Raw genomic sequence first — 17,129 nt, 5'->3', positions numbered from 1 at the left:
AGCTTGATGTTTTGAGTATTTCGCTGCCCCCCGTTTTGAAAGTGTGTTTGATTTAATTGATGATTCTGATGACTGGGGATCTTTCTGTCTCTATATAAACTCTCTCCTCGTTAGTATACAACTGAATGCTAAGTGAGAGATAAAGAAAGAAGACCTAAAAAAAACAAAGCACGAAGCCTTCCGCACATTGAACCAGAGATAATACATCAAATTAAAGAAACAGGGCAAATGGCAACAAACACAGTAGAGGAAACAATTCAATTGATATTACAATACGATTAAGCATACACTAGATGATGATCATGAAAAGAAATAAACACTAGATCGATAATAATGAATAAACACAACACAGCACGAATCAATCAATCAATCAATATAAAAAAACAAAAAGCACCCCGATATTTTGTTCACGCGCACGAAGAGAGAGACCCGTGCGCGCGACTAATGCGAATGCGATGCTGCTCTCCTCCTCCTCCTCCCTCCCTCTGTTCTTCTTCCTCCATCACAGCAGCAACCACCTAAAAACGTGAACGAACGGACGGATCGATTCGGCGGGCACTGCATCAGTGGAGGTAGTAGGCGAGGAAGGAGGCGAGGAGCGCGACGGGGGCGGCCGCGAGGGCGGAGGCGGCGCTGGTGGCCGGGCCGGCGGCCGCGGCGCCCGTGGCGCCCTCGCCGCCGGGTGCGGCGGCGCCGGCAGCGCCGGCGGCCGCGGCCTCGGAGGCGAGCGCCGCGGTGGCCGAGGCGGCGGCGACGAGGAAGGCGAGGAGCGCGGCGAAGGCCATCTTCTTCATCTCCATCTCGGCGCTGGCGGCTTTCAGGTACGTCGGGCGGCTCGTCGGAGATCGGGCGGCCGATTTATTTTATTCCTCTGGCGATGATCGAGCGGAGAGACCGGGTTTATTGGTTTGGGCTCTTGATCAGCTTAATCGTTGGCGATGGCCGGGGCAAGGGTTTTATGGGTGCGGGGTGGGGTGGGCACGAGTGGTTAAGCGCAGGATTTGGTCGATTGCTTCGTTACTCACCGCTAATTGCTTGGTGATCGAGCTCGCGGCTGGACACGAATGTCGGGGTGGGGGGGGGGGGGGGGCTGTGGCTGATGATCTTCGTACGGTTTGTGAAGAGTTTGCGGCGTTATGCGGGGAATGCATTGAGCGGGATCTGCTGGACCTGGACGCCGATCGATCATACAGCCAACCAGCAAAACATACAGTAGTGCCCGCCATTGCCAGCGTACTCGACACGTACAGGGCCTATGCCCAGTTGTGTGACAAAGGAGTGTCATTTCAGGACTGTTGTTATTGTCTCGAACTCGCAAGTACTGGCTGTTTCATCAATCAATGCATTTAATATGTGAAGTTTTTTTTTCCTTTAGCCGTTAGCAAAATTTAAAAAATATTGAATATGTGGAGGAGAATGTGCTAACGGTAAACGCCGGTTAGCCAATTATTTTTCGGAGTTTTCGTAGGGCGTCTCTTACAGTTTTCTTTCAAATGGTGCTCTAGGGTGCCCATGCACTATTAGGGTGCACACGGTGCACATCCAAAAACGGCAAGTGTTAGTCTAAGTTTCCTAAAAAAGCAAGTTTTGGTCTCCTTCTATATGCGTCATGTGTCCGCCCGCAAAACCCCCCGACCATGATGTTTTGGGACCTGTTTTGCATCGTGAGGCCCTCGTCAAGGTGAAAGTTGCCCCTTGGACAAGCAAAAAATTGAAAAGGCAAGGCAATAAAAAAAGAAAAAAAAGCTTCCTTCTGCCAGTTACGATCAGACCTAGTGGCAACACACCAAATAGGTTCAGATCTGCAACTCTTGGTTCAGATTCAGTTACAAGCAGAGAATTTGAGTAAGAAGAGCAACGGAGGAGGAAAGTAGCTCAAGCTACAAGTCAGTTTATCGATGAACCCTCCATCCTTAAGACTAGTGTTACATAGGCAAAGCCTCTGCAGCTGGACGCAGCCAGGCCTCAAGCACCGGCCTGGCACATCATTAACAGGCTGGACTATCACTTGTTGCTCCAGGTCTTCACTTGTCGTTGTGGACTGGCCCATAACCGTGACATTACCTCCATGAATCTTTCTTGAAGCACCACAAGTTGCCTCCCTCCCTACCCAGAAATTTACTGCCTATACCCTGTAGCACCTCTTTCTCGTCCCCACCAACAAATTGTTGCTCAAAACCCTAGGAAACATGAAATAAAAGTTGCTTCTCAGCCCAAAATGCTGCATAAAAAACTAACTCCCAGCATCATGCCCATTATGATTTTGCTATCATGCTACATGTTCTCATGAGCCTGCACCCCCAGAATTGGAATCTGGGGTTAGGAAAAAAAACTGGGCATGCCTCCAAAAGCCATGTTTCAATGAGCAAAAACACATAAAAAAAGGACTAGGCGACATGTAGAGAAGACAAACTCATAAGAGCATACGAGCAGGAGCTATCATGCATAGAAGTAGGATGGATACATACAGAAATAGTATTTCATGGATAGAAGAGTTGATGAAAAAAACTGACACGATGCTGCATAAAAAAAACAGTGCACCACCACATGCTTCAGGACTATCCATTTTCATCCTTGTTATTTACTTCCCTGATCTGAAAGATTTGGTCCATGGTCTTTTTTGCAGGTGTGTCCGCCCAATTTGTCCAATAATTGCACAAAAATCTGTAAAAAAAAAGGGAGATGTGATTTGCAAAATAGCTGTCTTGCATCGCTAGCAACACTAGTCGCTAATTTGCCTAATCGGTCGTGCAAAAAAGGTAGATGTGGTTAAAAAAAGATGAAGTGGACAGTTATGCAACTTATAATCAGCACACATGAGCAGTGAAGCAACTTGTACTCAATGGTTTGCCTAATCGATGATACCACTACTATTCAAAAATAGAGTTCGATAAGCTAAAGCAATTTATAATCAACACACGTGAAGCAACTCCTATTCAAAAATTGAAATAAAATGAATATTTAATTTCTTAAAAAAATTGACTCTCCAATGCAATTTCTAGTCGATGGTTCACAGATCAGAAAGCAACTTCTTATAAAAAAGGCTAACTAGTCTAGCAACTCCTAATTCAAAATTTGGCTGGAATGCAACTTTTACTCAACTAGTTGAGTGGTTGAAAAAGAAACTAATTATCACAGAAAATAGGCAGAAAAAAATATGATAAAGCAAATTAATGTCAAAAATTGACTCTATAACACAATTCTAGTCAATAGTTGACAGATCAGAAAAGCAACTATGTGGTAAAGCAAAACAAAGTGTAACTAGGGTAGCAACTTCTAATTCAAAATTTTGCTAGGAGATGCAACTTTTACTCAAAACTTGAGTGGCTGAAAAAGCAACTAATCATCACACGAAAAAATGATAAAGCAATTTCTAGTCGAAATTTGAGTCTCTAATACAATTTCTAGTCAGTATTAACATGTCAGAAAGCAACTATATGATAAAGCAAAAAGGGTACCTAGTGTAGCAACTTCTAATTCAAAATTTTGGCAAGTTTTAATTAAAAAAAAATGATTAGTCCAGCAACTTGTGAAGGCATCAAGTTAGACACCTAAACAGTGATGTAAATTGAAAAGGCAAAATTGAATGCTTAATCCTACGACTCCTTGCTTCAGAAAATGTTCGCTTGTAATGCAACTTCTAATCTACATTTCAGCTCTTATGCTACGACAAACAAAAAGTCGATAAATAACAAACATCGAACCGGTATGTTTATCTTAGAGCGAATCAGATTGGGATCAATCCTAGAACAAAACATTGAGGTTGGTATCCCCCAGTACTAAAACAAATCACAAAAATGATAGTTCGCTAATAAACAAATAAATTTACACCATAAACACACGGTTCCCATGGAGGATTAAAACAAATATAATTATGATACATTCTGGAAACTTTCCCTGCATCCCCCCATGACGGAGGTAAACAACCAGCTATTTTAGATACAAAAATTGCTTACCCCACATCAAATTAACCTACTCTGATGCACAAAACCTTAAGCTAATTACCACGATTGACCTAGTATGCATTTTGGCTCTAATTTTACAACGAATCGCATAGCAAACTGAATCACGACGCAAACTTGGAACCCTCAAAAATCACACAGTCCCCATGGATGATTGCAACAACTTAAGGGCACGTCGAGCACTAGGTGCTTATCCAGCGGTTTAACGTCAAGAATTTAATTACCAGAAAAATAAAAAAGCAGCTAAGAGTTCAATCTCCCAGCGCTGGGCGCTAAATCCAGCACCTTAGAACTAGCGCGCGATTTCGTCTGCATTTCATGCCACAGGCCAGAAGTTTAGATAGCATCAGGCTATTAGTTTTGCGGCGATGCCATAGATGTGCCTGGGATTTAATTCATTAATGGCAGATTGGCCAAGATCAGAATCCTAGCATCGACTGTTAGCCCCAGTGCTGTACGTGGCCTAATTAAGGTACATTTGGATGCAAAGTTGCACTGCATCCCTGTAACAGAGGTAAACCGCAAGCTATTTTAGATAGGTAAAAGAATTGCCTAGTCTGATGCGAAAACTTAGCAAAACCTTAACCTAATCAGCACGATTGATGAACTTAATATGCATTCTGGGCTCTAATTTTACAACAATGCATGTAACGAATCGAATCAGGGGCGAACCTAGAACCCAAAAATCGACAGAATAGGATAGATCAGAGCAGTTTGGGTGAAGATGCGAGGAACTAACCGTGACTTGATGCAAGCGTATATGCTCGATGCGCTCGGCGTGCTCGATTCGTCGGCCATGAGGGATAGCAGCCTGCCGCGCCGAATCACCATGCCAAAACCCTTCGTGAAGCCCCCATCACCTCGCCACGCGACATGCAGAGCCCCTCGCGGCCCCCATCAACTCCCGGTGGAGCTCGCGCCGCCTGCTCTGCTCTCCCGGTCCTTCCCTGACACAGCCAGCGCCCGCGTGCTCGCGGCTTCTCCGTCTCCGGGCGCTCCCCGACCGCGACCTGTCCGCAGCGGCACGGTAGCCGCGCCCTGCCTTGATCTGCGACTGCGAGCCCGCGGTGCGCCCATCCACGCGTTCCAGGCAGCTGTGACCGGCAGCCGGGCGTGCGGGGAAGCCCTAATCCGCTGGATAAGAATCGTGCGGGGAAGCCCTGATCTGCGAGCTCCGTCCCTCGGTAAGAATCGCGCGAGGTAGAAGCAGCGAAGCACCGACGAGATTTGGTTGTCCGGAGAGAAATGGTGATGGGGAAGGGGAAAGTGGAGGAGAGTCAGGAGACCACACGCAAAAACGTGCTTGAACCACCGGAGGCAGCGGCCGGGCACCGTGGGCAATTGCCCGGGCTCACTGGCTGCTCGTAGTGTAGCTTCGATGAATCAAAACATGAAAAAATCCCGTCCCGTCTCCTTGTGAGCCCGGGCAAAATCAATCTGGGCTTTAGTTGCGTACTGGGCCTACTAAATAGAAGTTCAACCGTCACAGGATAATAGCCCAACAAGCTCCCAAGTCCCAAAGCAACCGATCGACTCCTCGACTCCTCGCGATCTCGGCTTCAGTTCGAGGCTGTTCGCCTGCTGCCTGCTCTGCTCTCACACGGAGGAGGGCATGCATATTGAAAGGTCCAATGCAACTGCTACACGTACGACTGATTCACGTACGATTCTCGTCCGGCGCAAGGCATGAACCATCGATCAAATCATCTTGTGGTTGATATCACGTCGTACGACCGTCGGACGCACTGGTTCGTCGTACTGAATTTGGCAATGTTACCAGAGCATTTTCTAAATCCTGGTATAATAAGTATAGATGGATAGAATACCGTGAGACGAAGAATGCAGCTTACTGTTTTTATTGCTTTCTCGTAATTTTTTGTAGCGCACTATGGTATGTTCCATCCTACCATCTTTGTTCTTGCAAGCTCTCTATTTTGAATATATCCATGACACTTAAGTTATTCAGTTACAAATCCCCTTTATTTCATCTTGCAGTATCTTCTTTGACATTTGGATGGTGATTTGGGGAGCTATTATTTTGCTGGTAAAAATGGCGAGTTTGGTGCTACGACAAGAGTTCGGTTGTCAAGAGACTCGAGTCTTGTCTTTATTTTGGTCTATTAAACTGAGCATGGGTGAATTGTATCGATTAGTGAACTTTAAAACTAGTTATGTCGGTACAATGTTCAGATTTTCATTTTATTATTGACGTGGATTTGTTGTCTCGAAGTTTGGTGCTATTTTATATGTTATGATCTGTCTATTTTGATTGTCAGTTTAGACAATAGTCTCAACTTTGCCCAGGCTCTGTCCAGGTCCTGGCTCCGCCCATGATAACCCGTTTTCCTCATGTTCCCGTCATTTAATTTTGGTATGTTTTTGTCCTAAAACCATCGCGTGTGCTTCCTTTTGGAAACCAATTTGGAAATTTCGAATAGCCACTGCTCTCATGTGGGACGTTTGAATAAAAATATGTTTTCAACTTATGTTCCCTTGTTTCGACAATATCTTGACCGGATATGTTTTGTCTATTTTTTTCCTTTTACTGCAATTTGCACTATTTTTACCCATTTCGTCACTTGAAGATTATTCTGTTGCGGCACTAAGCATGGGCGTATCCAGCATAGAAGCTGTGGGGGCAGCCCGCCCCACTCTTTCACTCTCTTATAACAAGCTTGTGTATAGAGAGGCGGCCCCCACTCTCAATTGTCCGATTGGTTCATGAATACATTTTTGTCCCCTCTGAATTTTTATCCTGGATCCGCCCATGACACTAAGTAAAAAATTGTTCTTACAAAAAATTAAAATAAAAATAAAAATAAAAAAAAAGATATTTACTCCTGTGCATATGCTAAGCAGCCACGTGAAAAAACTTTTAGTAATAACCCGAAGAAGGCAGAAATCAGAATGCTCCCGTCTCAAAACACCCGCACGTAAAAATTTCCCTCAGAAAACAAGTACTTCTAGAAAAGCACTAGCGCATCCAGTGGTCGGGCCCGCCATCCAGCGTATAGAAAAGAAAACAGATGCGGGGCCCTTGGAGGGGCATCCCCGTAATTTGCCGTGCCTCACTGGTTTGCTTTTATCTCTCTCCCGAACTCCCCACGTTTCGCCCTCATTTCGAAGCCCACCGAATTCCTCGCGATTCCTCTCCCCTCGCCTCCTCGTCTTCCCCACTAGGGTTAGTATCCTCCCCGATTCAGCCACGGGTTGCCATCTCCCCGGGTCGATCTCTGTCTTTCCGGCGACGGCTCGGCCTCACACGGTTGATCCGGGCAGTTTTTACCCGAGTTTTTTTGGTGCTGATTTCTTCTTTTTTTCGTTGGACTTCTGTGCAGGGATCGCCGGAGAGGAACCGCGTCGAGGGCCTTCTTATATACCAGGTTCGTGTCTCGGTGATTCTCTGTTCGTCTTGATAATTATTTGGCTTTCTTGGCATGTTTTGTTGTAGTTTGTGTCCTTTTCTTTTGTGGAGCACATGTTGTGAAATTTTTCCTATGAGGTTGTGAACATTTTCTGGGTGGTGATTGTCCCAATTCGTGTAGAATTAGACGAGCCTTCACGATTTGTTGGTATAATGTTGAATTGTGTAGAACAGGGATGAACCGTGAGCGAACTCGGTGCTCTGATGTAAAGGCGCCCACCTCCTTTACACGTATTCGGTGTGTTTGTCGCAGCTAGTTGATGGCTGCTTTCGCCAAAGTTAGGCGCAGATATGGTTGCCTGCTTTACGGATTTGTTGCCGTGTCGCGTAAAGCGGCGTAAAGTTGAGGCCTTTCTTTAGAATTAATTTCCCCATGTTTTGATGCTGTTAGGTGATTAGGCTGTTGGCTAATAATAAGGCAGGCATGTTGGATCGTTAGTACCTTCAACTGTGTAATATTAGACAAAACAGCCTTTAATCTTCTGTAAGATGGTTCTAGAGTATATTCACTTTACATGAGTTTGATTCATTAGGCCGCAACATGTTTTAAGATTATCATCATATTTACCGAGAAATGGCTATTTGTTAACTGTCGGCGATTGTTTGAAATGTAACTGAGCCTCTGCTGTCTACTCTTTTGGACTTGTTGTATTGACTCTGTGTTGTGTCTGATTTCTAGTTAACCAAGCCATGGAGCACAAGGAGACCGGTTGCCAGTCTCGGGAGGGCCCTATCCTATGCATCAATAACTGTGGCTTCTTCGGAAGCGTGGCTACCATGAACATGTGCTCCAAGTGCCACAAGGAGATGACAATGAAGCAGGAGCAGGCCAAACTGGCTGCCTCCTCTTTTGACAGCATCGTTAACGGTAATGTTGCTGGAAACACAGAGGTAGCTGTTGCTCAAGTTGAGGTGAAGACGCTTATTGCACAGCCTGCTGATGTTGCTGGTCCCAGCGAGGCGGCAATGGTGAACCCCAAAGGCCATAGTCGGTGCAGCACTTGTAGAAAGAGGGTTGGGCTTACTGGATTCAACTGCCGATGCGGGAACCTTTACTGCTCGCTGCATCGCTATTCTGACAAGCACGAGTGCAAGTTCGACTACCGGACTGCGGCGAGGGCTGCTATTGCCAATGCCAATCCAGTGGTGAAGGCGGAGAAGCTCGACAAGATCTAGGTGTTTCCTATGGTTGGCGAACAAAGGTCCCAATCTGTGCTACTTCATCATGTGTGTTTGCTGCATTATCGTCTCATGTTGGCTGCTACAATCCTTATTGTTGTTTGCCATCGTGATGCATGGCACGCCTCAGCGGCTTCAAGGATCATCCTCTCAAAACCGTCAAAAATAGCCCAAAAACCGTCACAAATATAATTTGTCTCGGTCAACCGTCATGCAAATACCGTCAGAACTGGCGCGTCAGAAAAAAAAAATTGCGTGGCGGTGACCCGTCACAAATACTATTTCTGATGGATATTTCTGACGGTGGCCGACAACAAAACATTTTGGCATCCGGTTTCATCAACTTTTTTTTGGACGGCTCACCCGTCAGAAAATATTGACAGGAAAATAAATTGTGTCGGTTGACCCGACACAATTATGATATTTTCTGACAGCCAGTAGTCGACAAAGAAATAACAAAGCCGTCAGAAAAAATGCTTTCTGACGTTGCAATAACCGACAGTAAAATAAACACATCAGAAAAATGGAATTTCACAACAATCGATAGCACTAGAAATGACAAATAGTTCCAGATCGGTTTTTATAACAATATATATATAAAGTTTCAGAAATGCACAACAATTAAATGCATGACATTGCATTCATCCAAATCAGAACCAACTAAAGTCATACACATCATTTTGTGTCCATACATCACCATATGCAATTAGGTTCAAGCATCAAAATAAATACATCACTCTAGATTGCTACTAGGATCATCGATCATCGGTTTCACCATCATCATCAGATTCATTCTCCCCATCTACGTCCAAGCCAATAGCAGTGTCATTGATGTCCACATTCATAGCACTGTTGTTGCAATCAGCACTGGTTCCAGCACCATCCATTCCATCACTTTGGATTGATTGTGAGCTAGCATGTGAAGAACCAAGTGTCTTCTACAGAAAGCCACGATAATTGGTTATTATGCTTGTCCATAAGAAAACATGATGCGAGACCACAAGCCAAAAAGGAAGATAGGTACTTTGCCACATATACTGTTTACGGTTGTTTATTATGCTCGTCTAATCTGGTATAAGGATAGCCCAACAATTTTAGCCCTCCCAGGAACCAAAGAAACCAAAAACTTACTATAAGAATAAGGTTATCCGAAGTGTTCTAGCGAAAGAAACCAAAAACTTAAGGGTTTCTTGTTCTAGCCATTCAAGTATGGTACTTTTAGGACCCCAACCACTATACGTCCATATGCAACAAGCTAGAATTTGTAGAGTTGAAACAAATATATATTGATATTGGTCACATTGGTTGAAACAAGCTAGAATTTGTAGAGCAGATCCCTTCCCAGTGCTGACTAACAGATGACGACTCAGACAAAACAAGCAACTATATTGTTTATTGGTAGCAACCTGTTTAAGCTAAACAACAAGGGTAGTTTAGAGTTCCAGGCACAAAACTGTTATACTTATACAGAACAAACTGGGTATACCAAAGGAACATGAGGTTCACTCAGAACCTCCGTCTATTGCGCAAACAAGGAAGCACAAATTCCATCTTATTAAGGGGTAGGAGTTTGGAAAACAGCAAGAGTACAAGTAACTCAAACCTGTGAATTGTATATTATGTCGTGCCCAATGGTCTCACCTAGAGATATACTAGAAGACAACATGAGAACCTGAGGCCAAACGTGAGGATAAAGCATGTTACAGATTCTGATCTCTCAGGTTTAAATGAGATGACATAAACATACATCCAACGAAAACAAGCTAAAGAGCTTACCAATGTGCAACTCTTTTTATGATGAAGTTGGTATGGCGCAACAGGCTGATGAGAGTCAAAAGTAGCATAAAGCTGGCATTGTCGCAGTCGTAGCATTGCATTAACTGACAGAAACCTAGGTTAGTTCATAACTAAATTAGACAAAATAATTCTCAACCTACAGGGACTGTATTCTTTACGACACCGATATAAGTATGGACATTGAATCTTCTTGCTTCTTTATCCTCTGGACTGTCCGCTTGATTTCCTTGGTCTTCACTTTAAAGACCTGAACAAGATAAGTCTTGGTAGTGATATTTCTACAACTCAAGACTACTCAATCAAACAAAATGTGGAAACAAATCAAAGTGCTAACAGGATATAACAGGAAGGTGTATAAGTAATTAAATACCAAATATGTGGGGCATTTATTTTTTAAAGCCGGCTCAAGACATCTAATGAGAGGAATAAGGTAACACTTCTAATGTGCTAGGAAGAAAAGGTTCCAAGAACCAAATAAATCTCTACTCTGCAGTATCGTGGTTAAAAAGGATTCAAAGTAAAACATCCTGGAGAGTGGAGAAAGTTACATAATGGTCTATATGAGACTATGAATTGAATATGACCTCAAACTTTGTGAATCCTTGTAGCATAGGGAGGCGGGGTAGCGCCATGGCGGTGGCCGCTGTCGGCGGCGCTGGAGTCGAGGTGGAGATGGCCGCCGTCACGCGGGGAGGTGGGCAGGGGCCGGGGAAGGGGCGCCAGGATCCGGCGACGATGGGGCCGGCGAAACCCGGATCCAGGCCGTCTCGCCCGGGAGGGGGTGGAGGGCGGCGCGAGCAGGGGGAGAGAGGCGGCCGGGGGAAGAAACTGCCGGGGCAGGGACGCTGCTCGCGGTGGAGTCATGGAGAAGAGAGTCCAAGAGAGTGCGGGGCGTGGGTGGCGGCTGGGGAAAGAAAGAGAGAAGGAAGGAGGAGGGGTATTATACCACACCTCAAACCTAGGGTTTTCTGGCCGTCCGGATGGGCCAGATTTTCTTTTTTAAGAACAAGTTTGAATTACTTTTGAAAAATCACTGGAAATTCATTTAAATGGGAAAAAGTATTAATAAAGCTTCAAAATTCAAAACCTTTTGAACACTAGCAATTAAATATGTTCTACTATGTGTGAAAATTGGATAGGTGCGCTTTGAACCATAAAACTTGTGCTTGCTCGACAAAATACACTAGTTTTTGCATTTAGAAAACGGAAAATCATTTTTCTGAGAAACATCATGTGATATTGTTGTTCCAACATGATAATAAACTGAAATGAAGTACAACAAACATAATCACATTTGTTCGATTTTTTATTAATTAGTTATGATTTTTCAAGTTTCATTTGCATTACTAACTTCACACTCTCATTCCAAAAGATCATAGCACAACTTATGAGACGCCACCATCACAATGCAATGTATAGTCATTGTTCTCTCAAATGGCTTCAAAACATTATAGCAACCTTGTTAGTACCTAAATGGATCCCTAATTGATTTCCATATTTTTCGGAGCACATATGGGTGTTATTTGAAATAAATTTGGTTAAAATACATGTTAATTCTAAATAATAACCAACAAGTATAAAAAATTACCACACTCATGTAAAATCTACCAAATACAGTCCTACGCAAGTTCAATTTTTTTATAGATTGTTTAGAGCAAGACATATGGTAGTTGCTTCACAAAAGTGATAAAAACTGTCGCACCAATGGCACTCGGGGTCGCATGACGCGTGGGCCACCTCGCTTGCTCCCCGGAAAGATCGCACCTCGGGCAGCACCGCACAAGCTGCCCGGCAAGTCACCAGCCCGGCAGGGCTAGCTGGGCTGCGGGGGTTGCCCTGGAGGGCATCGAGAGAATTCCCGCCTGGGCGCTTCCTGGGGAGGTCGGTTGCAAGGAAGGGTGTTCTCGAGCGCAGGCACCCGTTACAGGAGCGGGACCAAGCGGGCAGGACAACGACGCCACGTGGCCGCTCGGCGGGCTCCCTGTGCGCAGGGCACGTCAGGGCGAGGAGTGAAGCACAAGCAAACATTAAATGCTCCGACATAAAGGGGATTCCCCGTCCAGTCAGCCTACATTGACTGGCCCGGTGTGAATTCTAGGCACGTAGCGCCCTAACTGCAGGGCTACTCATCATGCATGCAAGCCAGCACACCGAGGGCAAACTGCGCTAGTTCTTTACTCGTCACTTGTCACCCATTCACCGAGGCACCTGTGGTATCCCCTTGAGTATAAAAGGAGGATCCCCGCCAATGGTTGGGGGAAGGGGGGTGTTCGGTTTTTCTTTACTAGTTTTGGCCAGAAATAGCAAGTAGCTCTTAGCAGAAAAGGAGAGAATGCTCAGGAAGTCCCCCGGCAACCTGTAAACCCTTGTTCACTGGCTAATAAGAACGCTGAAGCAGTACGTAGAGTTTTACACCTCAGAGTGGCCCGAACCTGGGTAAAAACGATTGTGTGCATCCTCACGCTTGACATTGGCTTCGCCGGCGCTCGCCGGAGCGATCCCCGACGCCCTCTGCCGAACCTAAAAGGGGGTGCCGCTCACCCCCGATGTCTACGCCCCGGGCTACGACAAAAACAATATTTGTGACGGTGTTATTTTTGTGACGGGTATGTCATCACCGCCACAAATATTTGCTTGTTGTGACGGTGATCTGGCCTGCCCCAATTGTCTGCATGTTGGCTATGCTGTGTAAGCTTTATTTATGGTCGTCTTTGCTCGGTGTCGCAGCTTCGCATTTAGCTAGCATTATGTAATGTACTGTGTCCACCCTGCGTGTTAAAACTTGGAAACCGGTTAGCAACCAGTAAACATTGTCGTCCCTTGTACTAGTACCCATGGTTATTTGCTCGCACAGTGGTAAACTAAAGAAAGTAAAACTATACATTCCATATCTTTTTTTTTCAAACACAGTACAGACGCAAGCACTCACACACACGCACGTACACTCACCCCTATGAACGCACGCACGCACACCCTACCCCTATGAGCATCTCTGAGAGTTCTTGTGAGGTGTGATGTTGGTGGACTATTGTTGCAAGGTTGTCATGTATAGGCTTTACACCCCTTTCTCGTTGATGACAATTTGGGAATTCTAGCATGTTGTGCTCGTCTCATGTAAAAACTTTGGGCTGGCTAGGTTGGAATAAGCAATCCGTCGAGGCAGAGTCAATGGTCCCTTCTGCCGTCCGGCCCTGTTTGCCTTGGACGATCATGCTCTTCAGTACCTCCAATTGTCACATTTTTTTTACTATTGTATGCACATTGGTTTTGATTCTCCGTTGGCGGTACGATGTCTTTTTCGAGAAAACGCAAAAAGCTTTGTGTCTCGATGCATTGATAGAAAGAAGTTTATGTACAAGACCATAGAGGGCCACACCCGAATTACAACGCGACACGCCTAACTAGAGACATCCGGTAGCAACGCCCCGAGGCTAGCATCGCTCGCAGTCGCCCAGCACCTAGCATCAGCCTTGAGCTGGTCAAAGAGGGAGGCAAAGTTGGGGGTTGCATTGTCAAAGACAGTGGTGTTGCGGTGCTTCCAAATAGACCATGCCGTTAGCATGATCAGGGACGTCGTGCCCGTTCGCGTGGTAGGAGGGGAGGAGCGGATGGACTCCTGCCACCAAGTCGCAAAAGGAACGCCAGCGATCGGCGGGACGCGGGCGGATCCACGAGAGTGCTTCATGCCAAAGGACACGGGAGAACGGGCAATCCACAAGAAGGTGGTTCATGGTCTCCAAGGTCTGGTCGCAAAGCAAGCAGCATGGCGCGTGGAACAAGCCATGACGTGCCCGTCGCTCAGCGGTCCAGCAACGATCCTGGCAGCCAACCAAATGAAGAATTTCACCCGTGGTGGGGCCCAAGATTTCCAGTTCAGCTTCCAGGAATCAGAGATAATCCCACCCTGAAAGAGGGCCCGATAGCAAGATTTGGATGAGTGCTGGCCGTTCGTGGCCCAGTGCCAGGAGAGGGCATCGGGCGAGTCCGATAAGAAAACACTGCGGGCCCATCGCCAGACCTAGATGTATTGCCAAAGAGCCAGCGGCCCAAGGGCCTCCTGGATATCACGGATCCAACATCGATCCGTTAGGGCCTCAGAGACCGTGCGGGTTTTTCGAATGCACTTCGGGACAACGAGGTGGAGGTCCGAAGCCAGCTCGGAAAGAGCTCTTCCATCCACCCAACGGTCTTCCCAGAATAGGGCGGTGGCCCCATTACCGACCACCATCTTGGTGGAGGCCAAGAAGATGCTCCGCTCCGTGGGAGAGAACTGGAGGTCCAAACCACGCCAAGGTCGAAGGGGATCAGTCCTCATATGCCAAAGCCAGTGAGTGCGCAGACTGACAGCCAGCCTGGCGAGGTCGGCGACACCAAGTCCACCATAGCACAGCGGGCGGCAACACTTCACCCAACTGACATGACAGTTCCCAGCGCTAGCCTCAGCCCAACTCGACCAGAGGAAACTCCGCATGATCTTCTCAACCCTCTTCTCCAACTTACGGTAAAGACCCAACACAGTCAGCTGGTGCAGAGGCATGGCAGACAAGACTGACTTGATCAAGGTCAGGCGTCTGAAGCGGCCGCCCCCGTACAGGGTTCGATCTCTGTGCTTACTGTGCTAGTCTCTGGATCGACTCGCTAGCACACACAGTTTCAAGATGTAATATCAAGATACAAAGGTCAAAAGTATATTACACCGTATTGATCCAGAATTAAATAGTACCTTACATATTGCATAACCTCATGGGTTAGCTCAAGAGAAAATAAAATCTTGCAGCGGAAGGCACAAGATACAGGAGTCCCATAACAACTCCACAGTCGAAAACATGTTGGAATGTAAACTCGCAACCCTAACAATTCGCACCTCACTTTTCACCTGGTTCACCTGCAACATTTAAACGTTGCAGCCACTAGGGGGTCAATACATTGAATGTATTGGCAAGTTCACCAAAGGGTTATAGCAGACCTAACAAGTATATACATTATTTGGCAAGGTAGGGTTTTGGCTATTTGCATAAAAGCATCAATGTTTCATCCTATCATTTTCAACAAATAGTTTTATCACTATTGGACACGGGGTAGAAACACCCATGCTCCTATTAACCTAGAGCACATTGAGTAGATACATCAATTGCTCCTACCCTGTTCAAACCATTCATTTTATTTAAGAAATTAGAATGAGTGAGACTTTCCTTACAACCCCCAAATCTAGTTGCTCATAATTGTCCGTAACCGGGGACACGGCTAAGTACTTAGTTTGACAATCTCAAGAGGTTGTAACACATTCCCCACAAGAAATCGACGTGTTAATCTCTTGCTGTCCTCAGGGTAGAGTAGCAACGGCATCGATTACAAGAATTTTCATACCATAATCACCCAGACCACCTGAGGGACCTACGTTCCCACCTACACGCCTACATCTGCACAATCCTTCGGATCCAGGATCATATGTCTTACTCCATCCAGCCAGAGCCCATATTAGCATGTGGTTGTACTGGAAGCTACTAAACAGGAAACTAGTCCAGTCTCTGGTTACCCCGGGTGGCATCCCACATTTGCGACGCATGCGCTCCCATAGAAATGGCGAGACGGCTCATAGAAATGGACCCATAGAAATGGACCTGACGTCGCATACATCTCAAATACTCAAAGCAGCCCACCCAGGACGGTTCATTGAATTACTTGTTTTGCCATACACTAGGAAAACCATACTTTAATTCAATAACATCACATTGTAATAATACCACCCACTTATACTATCATAGCCTAGCATTGAACTACCTATGATGGCAATTGGTGGTAAGAACATGGCAAGGGTATCCTATACTACTAGGAGAGATCATAGCTAGCATAGATACAATAATAATCCTAACAATGCAACTAATAAAAACTAGTGCATAATAAAATAAAAGGATGATGGTCAAAGTGAACTTGCCTTTGTCACAGTAGTTTGAGTTACACTCTTCACAACACACACGTTGCTCTCCGGATAATCTAAACGAAGCAAACATACACACATATAAACACACAATCCAATACAGGGTAAGTATGCCATGATGCGATGCAAGCATGTGACATGTTTGGGTTGATTTTATTTGGGTGATTAACCGGATCATAAACATGGTCCAAAGTATTAGCAATTAAAACTAATGCACTAGGTTAAAAACAAAATACAAAAACAAGGGATTAAAACCCTAAAACATGGTTTTATTGGCATCAGCCAATTAATTTAACTCCAAAAATTTCTTTCTCTGTCCCAATGGACAGAGGACAATAAAACAAATTTTTGGGCACTGGTTTCAATTAAAAAGGATTTCTAAATTAAAAGATATGATTTAAATGGCATTAAAGGCCTTTCTGAAAATTGACTGTGGTTAAGTTATCCAAATTTAAATTTAAACTCTGCCAAAATATTCTACAGGTCAAGAGCTTTCCAGAAAGATAAAATTTATCAAATTTGGCCTAGTGGTTTAAAAGTTACAAGCATTTGAAGTTCTAGGGGTTTTTCTGCAAAACTACCATTTAATTCAATCCGGGAATAAAAATTACATTTTTGTTTTTCTTTTACGGTGCCACGTGTCGCTCTCTGATTGGTCGGTACCTATTCACTTAAAACATAAAGCAAGATCTAATCTCGGCCGTTGGCCGAGATCCAACGGCCACGGGCGCTCGGGCTCACCTCCGGCGAGAACCTAGGGTTCCGGTGGCGAGGTCCGGTGGCGGCGCGGCACGGGCGGGGCGGCGGACGGAGTTCCAGTGGTCGCCGG

General features: G+C 45.4%; 3 protein-coding genes and 2 long non-coding RNA genes across 6 annotated transcripts; 2 read left to right on the top strand and 3 right to left on the bottom strand.

The window, feature by feature from the left end:
• Window positions 1-244: 244 nt before the first annotated feature.
• On the bottom strand, window positions 245-6,061 carry LOC112269693 (repressed By RIM101 protein 1-like). Its single transcript, XM_024456526.1, has 2 exons — window positions 5,958-6,061; window positions 245-821 (listed from the first exon to the last, which is right to left on the bottom strand). Exons 1-2 carry the CDS (start codon window positions 5,970-5,972, stop codon window positions 564-566), a joined length of 273 nt encoding a protein of 90 aa, XP_024312294.1. The 5' UTR covers window positions 5,973-6,061; the 3' UTR covers window positions 245-563.
• LOC112269694 lies at window positions 688-6,223 on the top strand. The gene is made up of 2 exons (XR_002961557.1): window positions 688-821; window positions 5,958-6,223. It is a non-coding gene; the product is annotated as an uncharacterized LOC112269694 (long non-coding RNA).
• Window positions 1,729-5,335, bottom strand: LOC104581513. The gene is made up of 2 exons (XR_729490.3): window positions 4,702-5,335; window positions 1,729-2,664 (listed from the first exon to the last, which is right to left on the bottom strand). It is a non-coding gene; the product is annotated as an uncharacterized LOC104581513 (long non-coding RNA).
• Window positions 6,224-7,012: 789 nt separating the features above from the next.
• Window positions 7,013-8,731, top strand: LOC100830189 (zinc finger A20 and AN1 domain-containing stress-associated protein 8). The gene is made up of 3 exons (XM_003563581.3): window positions 7,013-7,143; window positions 7,301-7,345; window positions 8,066-8,731. The coding sequence occupies exon 3, from the start codon at window positions 8,077-8,079 to the stop codon at window positions 8,560-8,562; it is 486 nt and encodes a 161-aa protein (XP_003563629.1). The 5' UTR covers window positions 7,013-7,143; window positions 7,301-7,345; window positions 8,066-8,076; the 3' UTR covers window positions 8,563-8,731.
• A 390-nt stretch (window positions 8,732-9,121) lies between these two features.
• Window positions 9,122-11,286, bottom strand: LOC100824753. Of its 2 annotated transcripts, XR_002961556.1 has the most exons (4): window positions 10,947-11,286; window positions 10,342-10,609; window positions 10,169-10,237; window positions 9,122-9,503 (listed from the first exon to the last, which is right to left on the bottom strand). XR_002961556.1 is itself a non-coding variant. In XM_024456525.1 (3 exons), the coding sequence occupies exons 1-3, from the start codon at window positions 10,435-10,437 to the stop codon at window positions 9,321-9,323; spliced, it is 348 nt and encodes a 115-aa protein (XP_024312293.1). In that variant the 5' UTR covers window positions 10,438-10,940; the 3' UTR covers window positions 9,122-9,320. The 2 variants fall into 2 exon arrangements, 1 of the variants encoding a protein (XP_024312293.1); XM_024456525.1 differs by lacking the exon at window positions 10,947-11,286 and having other exon boundaries at window positions 10,342-10,940.
• Window positions 11,287-17,129: the final 5,843 nt, after the last annotated feature.

The sequence above is a fragment of the Brachypodium distachyon genome, chromosome 1 (assembly GCF_000005505.3).
Source record: "Brachypodium distachyon strain Bd21 chromosome 1, Brachypodium_distachyon_v3.0, whole genome shotgun sequence".
NCBI lineage: Eukaryota > Viridiplantae > Streptophyta > Magnoliopsida > Poales > Poaceae > Brachypodium > Brachypodium distachyon.
This window is presented reverse-complemented; position numbering and strand designations above follow the sequence as displayed.

Bases quoted from the DNA above. Each gene is read 5' to 3' on its own strand.
- LOC100830189 (XM_003563581.3), top strand. From the start codon at position 8,077: ATGGAGCACAAGGAGACCGGTTGCCAGTCTCGGGAGGGCCCTATCCTA.
- LOC100824753 (XM_024456525.1), bottom strand. From the start codon at position 10,437: ATGCTACGACTGCGACAATGCCAGCTTTATGCTACTTTTGACTCTCAT. The intron at 10,238-10,341 runs GTAAGCTCTTTA...GTTTGGCCTCAG, and splicing joins ATAAAAAGAGTTGCACATTG to GTTCTCATGTTGTCTTCTAG. The intron at 9,504-10,168 runs GTTTGAGTTACT...GGCTTTCTGTAG, and splicing joins ACATAATATACAATTCACAG to AAGACACTTGGTTCTTCACA.